General features: G+C 48.9%; 1 protein-coding gene across 2 annotated transcripts; it reads right to left on the bottom strand.

The window, feature by feature from the left end:
- Positions 1-8,195: 8,195 nt before the first annotated feature.
- GINS3 (GINS complex subunit 3) lies at positions 8,196-14,831 on the bottom strand. Of its 2 annotated transcripts, XR_012625085.1 has the most exons (4): positions 14,600-14,831; positions 13,903-14,136; positions 9,243-11,286; positions 8,196-8,491 (listed from the first exon to the last, which is right to left on the bottom strand). XR_012625085.1 is itself a non-coding variant. In XM_074839479.1 (3 exons), the coding sequence occupies exons 1-3, from the start codon at positions 14,771-14,773 to the stop codon at positions 11,056-11,058; spliced, it is 639 nt and encodes a 212-aa protein (XP_074695580.1). In that variant the 5' UTR covers positions 14,774-14,831; the 3' UTR covers positions 8,196-11,055. The 2 variants fall into 2 exon arrangements, 1 of the variants encoding a protein (XP_074695580.1); XM_074839479.1 differs by having other exon boundaries at positions 8,196-11,286.
- Between the last annotated feature and the right edge of the window lie 755 nt (positions 14,832-15,586).

The raw sequence follows: 15,586 nt of genomic DNA, 5'->3' as shown, positions 1-15,586 counted from the left end.
TCTTTAGCCCTTCCTCCCACAGCTCATGGCTCACTTCACCATAAACCTTCCCCTCCAGCTCTCCAGCTCCTTGGAAAAGCGCATTCAGTATGTTTGAGTGCCTCAGCCAGGATTTTGGAGCTTTTAACCAAAAGCCACCTGTGTGTCCTCACGATCCCTCATTGCCTCTTCACTCAGCAACTGCTCCTCTCCAGAGAGCATCTCCCTGTGCCTGTCTGGAGATGGGGGGACTCGAGGACACCCTGGCCCACCAATGATGGGAAGCAGGAGCCAACATTTCTAGAGTTCTTTTCTCAAAGCACCCAACTTTCAGCCAGGATGAAAGTGCAGGCACTTGGGTGATGGTGGGGAGTTGAATGTGCCCCCCTGCCCTGCACACAGTCACCCACCCACCGGCAGGTCCAGCCCCTCCAGGTGGCCAGCCTGCTGGCCCTCCAGCCCCTGCCATGCCTGCCCAAGCTGGGGGCACTGAATTTCAGCAGCTTCTGGTTAAGAGCAGCCTGGACCCCCCCCAGCACCAGGAGCACTGCTGGGGTGCACAGGTGGGAGCAGCACACACCTCCCTGCCTGCTCCCCCTCTCCTGCCCTTTATAGCCCTGTCCTTTACAGAAGTGCGAGCCAAAACTAAGATGAAGCCACCAAATTGGTTTGGGGAGGGCCAGATACCAGGTGCTGTCCTGGCCTGTGCATCCTCCCAGCCTTAAATCCAACCCTTGAGTCAAACAGCCCTGGGAAGAGTGGTTTTCCCCAGTGGGTGCCAAATACCCATTCAAACCCACTTTTCTCCCAGCCTCTGTCCTCCTGCGGCAGGGTGCTGCACAGCCCTGGGGTGGTGGTGCTGCTGGCTGTGTGACTGTACTGCCAGTTTACAGCTGGCCCTGGCAGACCTTCTGGAGCCCCATCCCACAGCCTGGGGTGGACCAAACAAGGGGCTCTGGCCCAGCCTGGCACTGACCTTCACTGTGAATCCAGTCACATGCACCCCATCGATAACTAAACGCAAGATAACAAAGTGAGCTGTCACAGTCAATTAACATGCTGGGCTTAATCAGCTTGTGGGCTTTCGGGGTGGAGGTGAGGGGCTGGCCCCAGGCCAGAGGGGCTGGGGAGAGGCAGGGTGAGGGGTCTGGTGGGTCACAGCCACCCCTGTGCTGGCTCCCTTAGCCAAGAGCCAGGAGCAGGAGGCCAATGTGGGTGGTTCTCCAGCGGTGCACAGATGTGGCACCATCTCACTGGTGTGTGGACACACCAGACCCAGCCAGAGCCAGCAGGGAGGCAGGAGCAGCCACAGGGTAACTGGTGTCCAGACACCCCATGCAGGGCTTTTGCCCCAAGGCAGGCCCACTCATTAGGAGAGCAGCCAGCTACAACTGCCAAACCCAAAAGGGTTCCACTTAAAGCCAGGAGGGATCGCAGTGTCTGCCGTTGAGTGCCTCTCAATTAATTAGCATCCTGCTGATTCTACAATTGAGGCAATTGCTAAGGAGATTAAATCGGTCACTGCCACAAAGCAGATGCTGTTCCCAAGGCCTGATTCGCAGTGATTTTCCTCTCCCTGGGCCATCCTGACCTGCTGACTCAGCTGAAGCCCCAGGGTGCTGGGCACAGCCTGGTCAGCTGGGACTCAGGGTGTCTCCGGGGGTGAGGGTGGGATCGCTGCGCAGAGATGCTCAGGGGTTAAATGCCACTGCATGCACAGGGAGGGCCGCACCTGGAGGAGGCTGGTGTAAATCCAGAGCAGTGTTCATCAGGGGAGCAGCATGGCTGCAACAAGGCCTGGCCACCCAGGGAGGCAATAATCTGTCCAGCCCGTTCTGCCTGCGTCAGCACGGGACGGACTCACACCCAGGCAGCTAGAGCTGCATTTGTGCACCTGAGAGCCCAAACTGAAAGGAAAAATCACAGCTCAGCCTCCAGGCAGAGCCTGGTAAATCCACCACGACTGCAATAAACCCTGCTGATTTGGTGCAAACTTGGGAGTAATCCTGCTGGTTTCACTGGAGCCCGCCCAGTTCCCAGGGGCTGTACAAGAGCACAGTCCGGCCCAGGGAAACGGCTGCTCCTGGCTCGGCTCAGCTCCGCTCCCCCAGCGCCCCTCAGGTCTCCATCAGCACAGCTGAGGAGGGACTCTGAAAGCTTTTGCAAAGGGTGTGAGTCCAACGACCAGGGCCTGCGCATGGCTCCCCCCACAAGCCCACGAGGCCCCCGCTCCCTAACCCCAGCCACAGAGCTGCTCGCCAGCAGTGACAGTGGCCGTTCAGCCACTCATGGGCACAAAAAGCACTTAGGAAAGGGGCTGCAGGATCTATCAGCTCCCACTCCCCCAGGGGTCAATTAAACACCCAAACACAAATCTTGTATTTGTAAGCGAGGCGAAGGCATGAAACTCATCTTAATTCATTGCTGTGATGGGAGCCTGCTTGCCAAGATACACCCGCCCTGCAGACAGTCCCACAGCAAGAGAAACAGGCACATTTGAGGATTTTTTGATGATGCCTTGACTTCTGTATCCATTTTACTGCTTCCTCTCAAGTGCATCACTGCCAAGCCCCCAGCTACAGGACTATGTTGTCATGTGGTCATCTCCTCACCCCCCTTTTGCTCTAATGCCTGAGAAAAAAAGTCACACTGCATCCTAAGCATTTGGCAGCTTCTTGGTCTGAAGTCCGGGAAAAATTTTTCCTTTTATGCCCAGCAAAAACCTTCTGTTTGTGAGGATTTGTCATAATCCTCCTCATGCTTCTGCTTTATCTGGGGAGAACCCAGAGCCCTCAAGGGACCAACAGGACAGCTAGAGACAGGCCCAGCTTTAATAAGCCACCCAAGCTGAGAGCATAGGTTGGGCTTTTGCAATCTCCATTTGCTTTTTGCCACGTTTTCTTTGTATTGCAGCATCACAACGGAGATGGAACAGTACCATCACGACCCTCAGGAGGCATCTCCTTACCACTGCCTGTTTCTAAGCACAGAGAAATCTGGAGGGGGGTAAGGCTGGGACTGTCTTTAGTGTTGCAGTTTCTTAAGCTCACCTGCAGGCAAACTGCGATTTCTTACGGAGAGCTATTTTTCTCTGATCTTACAGTATCCCACCATAAACAGAAGATGGCTTCCAAGCTTTAAAGCAATCTTCACCCTTGCGGTCCCCCCTCCATTTCACAGGCTAATTGAAAGTAAAATGCTTTTAATGCAGAGTTGTCAACGAGAACCTGAGCCTGAAACAGGGGCAAGAGCAGTTCATAATGCATTTGAGTGCCATGACTCAAGCACAGCCCTGATATCACAACACCAGGCATTAAAGACACACTTAGGAGAGAATATCATTATGATGGGGGTTTGGTCCTGGGGTGCTGCTGTGCTCCCACACCTTCCAGCTGGAGCTGGGGAGAAGCAGGCCCCATGGTTTGTGTTTCCAAGGGGGCTGAGCTGATGAGCAGGGGAATCTCACCTTCCCCCAGCGAATGCCGGCTGCTTTCTCCATGACTCCAGCCATGCCACATCCTGACAGCGGGATGCAATGCTGCAGCTGCAGCCCTGCCCAGGAACAAGCACTGAGACAGCCACATCCCTCACCTGTTCCATCAGTACGATGCACTGTTCCCCTGAGAAGCAGTGCCTGAAACTCCACATCTAGACCTACGCCCAGACAGGGAGCACCCTGAGGCAGCACACGCTGCACTCCACAAGATTCTCCCATGTCCCCACGTGCTCCTCGCACCCCAAACCCTGCTCAGCCCAGATGCTGCCCGTGCCTTGCCTGCAACCCAGCACCTGGAGCAAAAGTGGCTTCTGTCCTAAAACACAAGGGATTTCTGCCTTGCCACAGGGCTAGCTGGAAAATGTGAAGAAGGTACGTTTCCCCCAGGGTGTGGGGGAGCATTGTGAAAAGCTGCAGCTATGTGGCTTCACAAAGGGTAACGAAAGGCAAAAGACCACAGTGTGTCCTGCCAATCCAGATAGAAAGGATACTAAGGCTGCTGGCACTGCTCGGCAGCCTGCCATGAGAAATAACTCTTCAAAAATAGAAGCATGCTAATCTCAGGAACCTGCTGATATTGTCAATGACATTAATGAAGTGTTTTGAAAACCAGAACAAATGCCTCGGCTTTTTGGGGCTGTGCCGCCCCTTGTAATTTTCCGCAACAGCCGAGGAGTGGTCCGGCAGCAGCAGTGTGCTGCAGTTTGTGCCACTCAGCCCCCCCAAGAGCAGTGTCGCGGGGTCAGCTCTGCTGGGCTCCCAGCAAGCCTGGCACCTGCACAGGAAAGCCTGGCCAGCCCTCAGCACCCAAGGAAGAAGAGGTTCCCACGAGCAATTTCTGCTGTGAAACAAAACCCGTTAAGCATACTCAATGGAAACAGTGTCCAGGGAAGGTGGAAGCTCATGGTCTTCCTCTTCCCTCTTGTCATCAAGCCTTGTCTCAAGCCCTGTCTGGGTTCTTTCTCACTCCCTGAGGTCCCTCTCTAGCTCCCGTCTCCTCCTCCTCCTCTCCTTTACCTCCCCACACACCTCCAGCTCTCTTCACCCCAACCTTTGGTCTCAAACCATGCCATGATGCGCAGCCTGGAAGTGGTCCTGCAGTTTATTTCCTGAGATGTTACACTGTTTACAACGGTAAGTGGAGGCACTTCAGGACCCCTTCAAATGAGGGAGAACCATATTGAATGCTGACCTGCTTCCTGAGAGCCTCCAGATATGCCCCCTCTCCCTTCCTGCTCTGTTTCCCATCGTCTCTTCCCACCTCTTGTCTCCTGCCCGAGCAGACCCAAAGGGACCACAGCGGCTGCCACCCCCTGCCTTGCTCCCTGCAGCTGGCTGCCTTCCCTGGCACACTGTTCCCATGGCCAGATGCTTCCAGGGCTACTGTGGGTGGCAACTTCTCCATGGCTGTTTTTCTTGCTCCTTGGCAGCTCCTTCCGACAGAGCTCCCTCGGACAAGTGGTGGGGAGGAGAGATGCAACTTTACTTCTCCCTGTCTCTCATTGGCCCAACAAATTCATGAGGATGTATTGTAGAAATGGGACCAGCCACAGCTCCATCCACCACAGCCAGGATGGCAAATTTGTCCCTTGCAGAAGGGCTCTGAATTTCTAGATGGTACATGTTGAGCACTGAACTCAGGCTGGCAGACAGAGAACAGAGCTGCGGACGACCTGCTGGTCTCCTGTCTCTCTGATCTCTGTGCATCACAGCCTTTAAACACATACACACTCCATCCTAACTCCATTTCTCTGGCGTTTCAGCTGAGGAATAAGCAAGTAACACTTTGTGAAGGAGAAGGCAGCAGGACCCAGGGCGCTGACTCCCGCAGCCCCCCGCAGTGCCCCAGGACCCCGCAGGGCACTGACCGCTGCAGCACCAGGCGCGTCCGCACCCGCTCGGGGCGTACCCAGCACATCTCACATCGACTGAAGTGGCACAGCCAAGTGTCAGTCCATCTCCTCCTCTGCTACTCTTTCTTGGCAGCTTTCTCACCACTTCCCTCCTTACACAGCAATCAGCAATACTTCGTTTTCATTGCCTCTGCCAACCATATCCACTCTTCTTGTCTGCTCAGATCTAGGACAAGGCAGCGCAACCTAAACTCTGCCTTGAATCTCACTTGACTTGTGTTTTCGCCTGGCAGATACAACAGAAAGTCACTGAGACACCTCGTTTGATCTCACAGGCCAAATAGGATTCTGGCTATCTACAACCTTAAAGCAGTTACTGTAGGACCTGCACAAAAACAATGTCTTGAGCTCAGTGCCCCCTCTCCTGGCTGCTGACAAGCAGTGCACACACAGGCCCTCCCAGGCCACGGCCTTCCTGTGGACATCGTTTCAAACCCTCCTAGGAACTACTGGGAAAACCGAACGTGCACTTCAGCCCACAGCAGAGGTTACTGCAGACTTGGGCAGAAAAGGAGCAAGACAGTGTCTCTAAAACTGCATAACACCAGCAGGGTATAAAGCTGCAACGTGACTCTGTATCTAAGGTAGGCTGAGACGACGATACTGTTTGAGCAGAGAGTGGAACATGAAGCTTCCAGCTTCACTGACCCCAATTCATTGCAGAAGTATCTTAGTGCTGAAGAGATCACATTGGTTTGTGCACATTGGGTTTGTGCACGATAAACTAGATAAAAACTCAATACACTAGTAACATGTATGTTCAGCTCCAGCCCAGAGGCAGTAGGTTGGCATCCTCTCCACAGCGACATGCACATGACATCCCCATTGTCCTGCTGACACCATGTCAGGTTTAGTTCCAAAACAAAGTCCATCAGGATGTTCCCACACCCAAAAGCCTCCTGGGTCTAGATGTAAGAAGCAACTCTGAGTCAGCAACACTACAGTAGAAGATAGAACTCAAGGCAAGTACTCAGATGGTCTTCACCCAGGAGACACATTCAAGGGAAGCCCAAACTGGAATAGCTTCTTTCAAAGCAGCATCTGCCTGGCCCAGACTTGAATCACATTGCCCCACCAGCACAAAGCACAGAAAAGCATGTTACACCCGCTAGAGTTCAGCTCCCAAAGCCAGTCTCGCAAAGCAGAACCATCAGACCTAAGTTGAAAGTGTGCATGGTCTTCCCCCGTTACTCACTTGTGTGAGATGATGAAACCAGGGCAATCAGTCACCCTTCCACCAGTTTTTGCACAAAGTCCCACTGACAGTTCTGCTCAGCATTTAGTGCTCAGGCTGCTGTCAACTCTAGCAAAAGCACTTCTGAGCAGGTAAGATCAGGGAAACAGGAGAAACATGGGCTTAGCACTGCACGCTTGGCTACTCTCTGCAGGGTCAAGTGGCTGTTCAGGTAGGAGAGAAGGTCAGAGAGTGGGAAAAGCACTTCTTTTATCTTTATAAGTTATCACATATGTGGCAGTCTTGAAGAAGCTTAGCAGTAAGGTTTTAATGGAACTTATCAAGGAAACCACAGTGACTTCCAAAAAGGGGAATCTTTTAGCTCTGACAAGCACTTACCAAGTAAGTATCTGTGCTCTGGCAGATGCAGTAGAGCTGGGAAAACCTGGCTGGTGCATCTGCTGTGACAGAGACACTGCCTACAGCCCAGAGGACAAAAGACACTCTTAATAAGAGAGCATTACCTTCGTTTGTCAGAAAAGGAAACTGAGGCAAGGAACAGCTTTGAGTTGCCTCCCGCCAAGCAGAGGCAGTGCCAGATGAATAGCTTATTTCTTTTAAAAAAAACATGAACTCCAGAGCCATATGCTGTGCTACCAGACAATATGCTTTATAAAAAGCACATCTGGGGACAGAAGCAGCTCTGTGTGAAGAAAGCATTCACACTGTGCCTTTACTGAATTACATCACATCTCTGTTAAGAAACTGGTTCAATTAAAATCTTGAATGAAGCTCTTGTAATAGCTGGTCACCAAAAAATGGCTAGAAAATCACTGATCAGAAAGGCTTGTGCTCCTAACTCAGTTAGGTGCCAGTGTTTCTCTCATAAAAATAATATGTGGTGTTACAGTACGTCAGTTCTGAAAAATTTCTTGCTGCTCCTGCTCCTGGTTGCCGTTGGTCTGAATGACACCACCTATTGCTTCCAGGCTTGCAGAAGCAATCAACTACTTCATTCTGCTGACCAAAAATAAATCAATGCCAGAGGACAAACTAAGACATTGTTTAGAGCAAAGGAGACCAAGGAAGAAACATTAATGTTTTGTGAACAGGTAATTTAGGTAGGTGAGAAAGTGTGTGTGTGCTCTTTGTATTTAACTGGGGGTCAAACCTCCACAGCTGCCTCACCTGCTTGAAAAAAAATACATAGAAGAGATAAACAAGAGGAACTGAGTTTTACAAAAAGTTAATGTAAAATTCAGGTGAGGAGATTCTTCAGTTTCACTATCCATTCCAACAGGAATTCACCACCAGGAACCCTGACTGACCATGTTTTCTGCTGTATCAGTTAACATGCAGGTTCGTCATTGGGCAGGCGAACAGACTGCCTAGGGAGGCTGTGGGTCCTGCTGCAGAGGCAGCTTCTAAAGGCCTGGCTGCCAAACACCATCCTGAGATGGGTTAGACAGGGCGAATCACGGAATATCTCAAGTGGAAAGGGACCCATAAGGATCAAGTCCAACTCCTTGCTCTAGGGGAAGGACTGGGCTAGGTCAGCACATACCTCTATTCAAAACCAGGCCATTAAAACCCAAACAAATATTCTGATGTAAACACATAACTAATCAGCATCTGAAGTTTCGCATATTTTTTATTTGATTGCAATGAAAACCACTGTGGCAATACTGTAAAATGTGTCGATGGACTGATTTCTCATAAATATCAGTAGTCCTCCAGTTTAAAAGCTGAGGGACATGGGGAGAAATTACACTTCAAAGTCCTTTTCAGACCTCTTTTGTAGTTCTGTAATGAAGATTTATTGTGCCATGCTGAAAATACACAAGTTCAAACTCTTCTAACTTACAGCTTTCTGTGGTGCAATCATAGTTTGTCTTCATAAAAAGTACAGAGCACTCTTTTGTTGTATTTCTGGACAGAAAAAAAGGCATTCCAGCCAGCAAAGAAAAAACAAACAAAAAAATATCAACAGAATATCAAATCTACTAACCAAACACTGTAAATTAAAATCACAGGATTAGATTTTTTAAGGGTCTTACTGGTGTTTATTCCTAAATACTCAGGGTTACTAAAAGTGACGTTGCCTACTTACAAAAAGCCAGTGACATTGAGGACTACTTCAGGGATTTTTTTTCTCCCCACTCTGAAAGTAGCTGCACAAAATGTTGGCAAATGAGCAGCCGTCTGCTTGGACTTTGCACCCAGCAGTAGAGAAGAAAAACGGTCTTACAAATGTAGGAAAATGAGTTGAGATAGTCACCAAAATCAGTCCAGAAATTGATGGAACTAGTGATTTTGGTTATAACCCAACTGGATCTGAAAGCCACCATCTCATCAAAATAATCCTTCCAACTCAAAAATGGTTCTTATCAGAGATGACTTAGACCTGCATCCCTTGCAGCTCTGACACGCTACATGAGTCTATGCTACAGCACTTGGAGCAGGAGGGTACGAGTAGAGACAGCCAGCTTCCACCCACTACCCACCCCTCTACAACAAAGCTGAGGTAACATGGAATCACCTCCATCCATCTTGTGTTTCATAAAAATGCAATTTATAAAATCAATAGCTTATTGATTGGTTGGTAGTGTCTCTCCCACAACTTGAGCAACCAGCTATTACCCACGTGGGTAAGTCAGACAGGAACTACTTCTACACTCACATGACTGCTCGAATGTAGCTCCTGACCACATTACCTGTAAGAGAAGAGGAATGATATAAGCAGGAATGAATTATCTATCACAGCCACAGTTTTGTAGAGACCTGCACTTTCCAATCTGTGACTAATTTTACTGCTGCAGAGCAATTCACAACACACATTTTACATTACAAGCGTCCCCTTACAAAATATTTATTCAATATAAAAATCCAGAAACAGACAATAGACAAAAGCTCCACCAAAATGCATAGGCTATTGTGTGCCATTAACTCATGAAGTGCAGCAGCATTTGATCTTGCATGTACTTGAAATACTTTGCCAGGCACAGCTTCCAATTGGTCTCCTGTGCCCTGTGCAGTTGAGGCGAAGATGCCAAGGTGCTTGCGAAGCCAGCACGCTGCCCCCTCTCACCACCTCCAGAGGCAGAGCTTTCACTCCTCTGGCCAACGGCCACACACCCTTTGTACTCAGGTTTCCAGTTTGAAGTATCCAATATCCAGGTGCACCTGAAAGGCCAGTAACAACAACTCCAAGACTTGGATCTGGCTGTCACTTCCCAGCGATTCCCACAGAAGAGGAAGCGCTCGGTATCATTACGATCTGGCTCCTCCACTTAGGTACTCTGCAAGGTCCAGCTTCTACAGATGATTAGAAGCACCCGTAAGATGTCTAATACCTGCTTCCAAAGGACAATCATCCTGATGACCATGCGAACCACATCCTACAGAGATAACCATCTGTTTTCTATCTCCAATCCAATGGGACTTCAGATAATTTAGTTTTTAGGGCATCTACACAGGATGATAACCACTGTGCTGTTCAGCAGGTTCCAACTCCAGTCACTACTACTGGCAAGAATGACATTTACTAGGATCATTTAGATGGATCAGAAGGAACGAAACTCAGCTTGCTCTGTCCCTTCTACTAACCAAATTCAGTAATCAGAAGAATTTCTCATGGGAAAACAGATGGCTCAGAGGTTGAGAATTGGGGAGAGTTTCCATTAAAGTTGCTGCTTCTGATCCAGTCCAGACTAACTCTTTGTTGCCTTCTGTTGCCTCCTCCATAAAACAAGCAGAGGAGCTTAACACCCATCACAGAGACACATCCATCACAAAAGCCCCTCACATCAAACATTCTCCATCCCATGCAGCATCAACCCCGCAAGGGCCAAAAGGGAGAGCGAGGATGAGACTTGCACACCCACTTTGCTTGCTACATGGTGGAGGAGGTGTTTTTCTCCAAGGCATTAACACTGTGTACAAAAGTCAGCAAAGAAAAACATTCCTGCATCACAAAGAGTACCTGTTGCACCTCAATGTATAAGAAATGGGAAAAATTCAATGCAGTTTGTGACACACTTTTTTCCACATCACTGGGGGTCAGCGACAGCTGTTCCCAGGAGGTTGGAATGAGAAGGGCAAGATGAAATACAGAGAATCACACTTTTCTCCCAAAAGATCCGGTACTGTAAATATCAATTTGGAAGATAAGGAATAATAAATGTTAATTACCCTTTTAGAAACCCTGTCATACCCTTTCAGCCACCTAGAAAACACTTTAACTGAAAATCCTCAGGAGTTGTATGGGTAAGCTGTAAAGCTATCCAGAGATGTGAGGCCATCTATTTTTTATACCCTTGCTGCCTGCCTTTAAAATTTGCACTAGTGAAATCCAAAAATGTTACAGAGAAGAATTCCCATTAATGATCAGGAAGCCTGTCCTTCCCCAAAGCTGATTCATCTTGCTCTTCCGTGGCAGACAGACTGTAAACCTCTCAGTGTCCCCCACTGTAGCACCATGTTCTTCAAGGCTTTCAACCATCCACATCTGTGAACTTTCTTTTCCCGTAATTCTGGACCAGACTGGAAGCTGTGATTTGAGAAGCCTGTCCCTTTTCCCAGCATTGGAAGTCATTCAGCCCTTTCTGGCCAGCTCGAAATAAGGCTCGCTCCAGTTCATCCAGCCGAGCCACCAGCGCTGATGTGTCTTCGTTGTAGGCATTCTGAGAGGAGTCCATGATACGACGGAAACGGCTAATAAACGTCTAACAAAGATAAGCAGAATTACTGACAAGTAACACAGGGGTTTCTTCAGCTCAAATGCTAGAAGCCTGAGCTTTCAAGACTGAAAAGCAAAAGTGTAGGCTCTAGTTGACAACTAGTCAAGGGTCTGCAAACAGCACAGCACTTATTAATCCTGGATACAAAGACAAACCATTTCCTGTCTGAGCTGGGAGAGCAAGTGACTGATACACTGGATGGGAAGCAAGAACAGAATTAGATTTTGGCTGCTTCCTAATGACAGGCTTGAGCAGACCACAGGGTATAACACAATTACAATCTATTCCATCTCGCTTCACAAGCAATTATTGCTTTAGAGAGGGTGGAATGAATTTCATGCCACAGCAACTGCTGCAGGAACATACAAGCTGCAACTTGCGAACGGCCTGGGAAGTTAAGCCAAACACAGCCACTGTTAAGCATTCAGTATGCTGAAAAAACACTTAGCCACCAAAAAAGTCAAAAAAACAAATCCACAACTAATAGGTAACATTTTAGAAAGCTAAGCAACAAGACATATTTAAGGATTTTTACTTCTCTCCCTACCTTTGCTTTTGGGAATAAAGAAAAGAGGGTCAAAACTCTTTGAAAACTGTGCTTTGTTATTTCAGAAGCTGATTCCAGAATCATCAGAACTGTAGTATTTTAGAGATTTACTTACAGAATAAATATGTTATAAATTAATAACTCTCATTTTGTCTTTGACACTGAATAGTTATACTCCACATTTATAGTTCCTGAATATTTGGGAGACGAAGTATTTTTGGTGTTCTGTTTACTTTTTAAGTCAGCACAACTCCCCTCTTGTTTGCTTTTAATAAAGAGAAGGCATACCTTGCATGCTTTGATTTTTCTGTCAACAAGTAATGCATGCTAATGGGGGTTTTTTCCTAAGATGTCCATTAGCAGAAAGAGAAAAGACAAGGAAAGGTGTGGTCACCTCCTCAATGCAGAAAGCAAGCTTTCAGTGGACAACTCCAAGAAAGCAGCAGTGCTTTAAAGCCTCGCCGCATCAGCCCTCATTTAAAGAGCAGAGGAAAAAAAAAAAAAAGAAGAAAAAAAAAGCCAATAACAATCATCCCAGACTACTTAGAGAGCTTGCTGAAGAAATCTCAAAGCTGTTAGTGGTTATCTTTAAAAGCTCAAGCAGCACAGAAGTCCGGAAGCTGGCAAAGATGGTATCTATCTTTTAAAAGAGAAAGGGGAGATGGAGAGGGAGGAAGAGCCAGGGAATTAAATCCATGAGTATCAATTCCTGGAAACATACTGGAACAAATAAACTATACATAAACTTCTGCAAGAAAATAGAGTGAAGAGTAGCAGCCAACATGGACTTGCCAAGAACAAACTTTGAGACACCAGCCTAGCTTCCTATGACAGCAGGATGCTAGGCCCTACAAAGGGAGAAAAAGCAGCAGACAGGTATCTGCCATGGGACATTCTTGCAAGGTTTGGCTAAACACACATAGGTGGTCCGTAAAGACAATTATCCACAGCTCCTGTCAGGAGGGAAGAACTATCAAGCAGAGCTCAACAGAGGTCTATCTGGAACCAAGTACTTTTTGATATATTAATACACTTACTAAAGGAACCAAAGTTATGCTTATCAGATTAGCAAACAACATGCAGAAGGAGGAGGGATGACTGCAAGCATGTTGCAGAACTCTTTAATTCATAATCATCCTGACAAATTAGAAAGATAGTGGGAAAACAACAGGATGTAATTCAGCTGGGACTAATGTAAGGTTTTACATTAAGGAAGAAATAGGGAACTGTACAAATGCTGGAAGAGGAATGATTGTCTGGGTATACAATCTGTACTGTCTTACCGTGGACTGTAAACCGAACGCGTATCAATGTCACTATTGTGAAAAACAAGATGAGCAAAGAGCATCATGGCCTACAAAAGTCACAAAGTAATCTTTTTGTTTACATCAGCACAAGTCCTGAGCAGGAGACTTCAGGGCACTGCATGTCACAGTGGATGCAGATCAACTGTAAAGATATCAGCAGTGCACAGTAAGGACAATTGGAGGTTAGAAAGCATGACCCATGAAGAGATACCAAATGAACTGGGACTGCTGCAGGAAGGAAGAGAATGATCTGTTTACTGTGTATGAGACAAACAGAACAGGGCTTGTATTGCTGCAAAGGAGCTTTAGTTTAGACATTAGAGGAAACCTAAGATTAGGATGGCGAATCACTGAAACAGATTGCCTAGAGGAGTGTGCATTCTCATCACTACAGTTTTAAAAACAGAGTAGAAAACCAGAAATAATAGAGGGTGAATTAATTCTGCCTTGCAGCATGGGCACAATTAAATAATCTTACCTGTTTTACAAGATTTTATGAAATACCATATTTATAGTGTGGAAACTCCAAGCTAAAAATTACACTGCTGGGTGCAGACTTGAGGCTTCCACCATTAGACGGTGTGGTAGCCAAAAGGGTCATCCTACAGCTTTATCTAGAAATCCATATTCAATCCAGAAGTCATTTGGATTAAAACAGGATATTGTTCCTGTCTGATGAGCTGCTAGGAACAAGAGGAAGATGGAAAAATGTAGAACCAAATTTCAAGACTTAGTTCAGTTACTTGCCTGCAGGATAGTCTGAGCTATCTCAGGATTCTCTGGATTGTCAAAATTCAGGAGCTGGGAGCCAAATCCATAGTAGTATGGCCCCATTTTATGGAGATCGACCACATTGGCATCAGCGCTGAACACTGTCCTCCAGGCTTCCCTGTAAATCTTTGGCAGTTCCACAGCAATTATTCTTCTTTTGCTGTCATGTAGACCTTTAGCAAGCCACAGAGGTATTTCCAGCTTTGATCCCTGCATGAATGAGAAAGAACAAAAGTTGTCCTTGCCATGAAAATATGAGTAAAGCAACCCCAAAGACAGACAGTGAACTTTATTAATGAAGATTCAGTATTAGAAAGTCAATTTTGTTTTCAGAACAGCCTACTGCAATTGTAATATTAACCAGACACACTTTAGAGGCATTAATTATTACTGCAAGGCTCTGAAAGTGGATTTCTTTTTTAATCGATGCTGTTACTGCACTTAAAAAGCAGGTAGGAGCATAAATTTCCTTGCAGTGACCCCAAAAATTGAGCACCGCCGGGGCCTGGCCGCGCGGAAAGAGGCGCGCGGGGCGGCCCCCGAGCCCCCACAGGCCCGGCCCGGGCCTACAGCTCCCAGCGGCCCCCGCGCCCCCGCGCCCGCCGCCCGCGCCGCGCCGCCCCGCGCGGTGGCTGCTGGGAGTCGTAGTTCCCCCCCCCCCTCCGCCGGTCACCTCCGGGATGGCGTCGCCAGGGCCGGCCCCCTGGCCCAGTGCGAAGGCCAGGCGCGGCAGGCTGCTCTCGGCGCGGCCCGGCAGCTTCTCCTGCGACATCAGGATGTCATCCAGCGACAGGAAGTTCTCCTCCAGGCCCAGCCCGGGGCCCACAGGGAAATACGCCTCGGACATGGCCGGGCGAGCGGGCACCGGAGCGGCCGCCGTGCCCCGCGGCTCCCGCCCAGCCAACCGGGCCCCTCCCGCCGCGCATGCGCCATGGGACCGCCCGCCTCCGCCCGCGCCGCCGCGCCCCGTGCCCGGCGCTGGGGTCGGGGTCCCCCTCACAGCCGCGCCGGGCGAGGGGAGGGGAAGCGAGGCGTCAGGCTGCGAGCGGCCGAGCCCCGGCCCTGGCGCGGCCTTGTGTCCGTGCTGGCGGGTGTCCCCCTTTACGGCAGGGGACAGGCTCCGGCTTGCTTTCGGACTAGGCCCTGGGCAGGGCCTTGCGGCTGCCACCCCCTCCCAGCACAGCAGGCTCGGCCCTGCGGGCAGAGCCCTGTCACAGGGGTGTCTCGAAGGCCTAGGCCGTCTGAATACAGACACCGGGCGGGTTTAGCCGCAGAGCTCCCCACAGCAGTGTGCTCAGGTCACGGCTGACGAGTCCCCGTCCTCTGGTCCTCTGGCAGGACCCTCCGGCCTGCTGCAATGTCTGGCGCTGTCCTGGCAGGCGAGGGAGCCCCTTGCACCTTAAATACATTGATTTGAACCTGCCGGTTAGCTCTATGAAAAGCCAAGTGAATGTCGCTCGTGTGGTTAGTTATCCCTGCATTTGTTTTTGGCAATTAAGGACATGGGTCATCTTGCGGAGTACAAGGGTGATGGATGTGACTGTGCTGAGTAGCCAGAAGTTGGTATTAATGAGCTATGTATACCATGGATGTCAAAGTGAGGCTACATCCCGATGTGTTTTAGTGCTATAAAGAAATGAAGTAATATTTTGATGGCAGA

Source organism: Strix aluco, chromosome 14 (genome assembly GCF_031877795.1).
Source record: "Strix aluco isolate bStrAlu1 chromosome 14, bStrAlu1.hap1, whole genome shotgun sequence".
Lineage (NCBI taxonomy): Eukaryota > Metazoa > Chordata > Aves > Strigiformes > Strigidae > Strix > Strix aluco.
This window is presented reverse-complemented; position numbering and strand designations above follow the sequence as displayed.

Bases quoted from the DNA above. Each gene is read 5' to 3' on its own strand.
- GINS3 (XM_074839479.1), bottom strand. From the start codon at position 14,773: ATGTCCGAGGCGTATTTCCCTGTGGGCCCCGGGCTGGGCCTGGAGGAG. The intron at 14,137-14,599 runs GTGACCGGCGGA...TCATTCATGCAG, and splicing joins CTGGCGACGCCATCCCGGAG to GGATCAAAGCTGGAAATACC. The intron at 11,287-13,902 runs GCAAGTAACTGA...TATCTTTGTTAG, and splicing joins TAGCTCAGACTATCCTGCAG to ACGTTTATTAGCCGTTTCCG.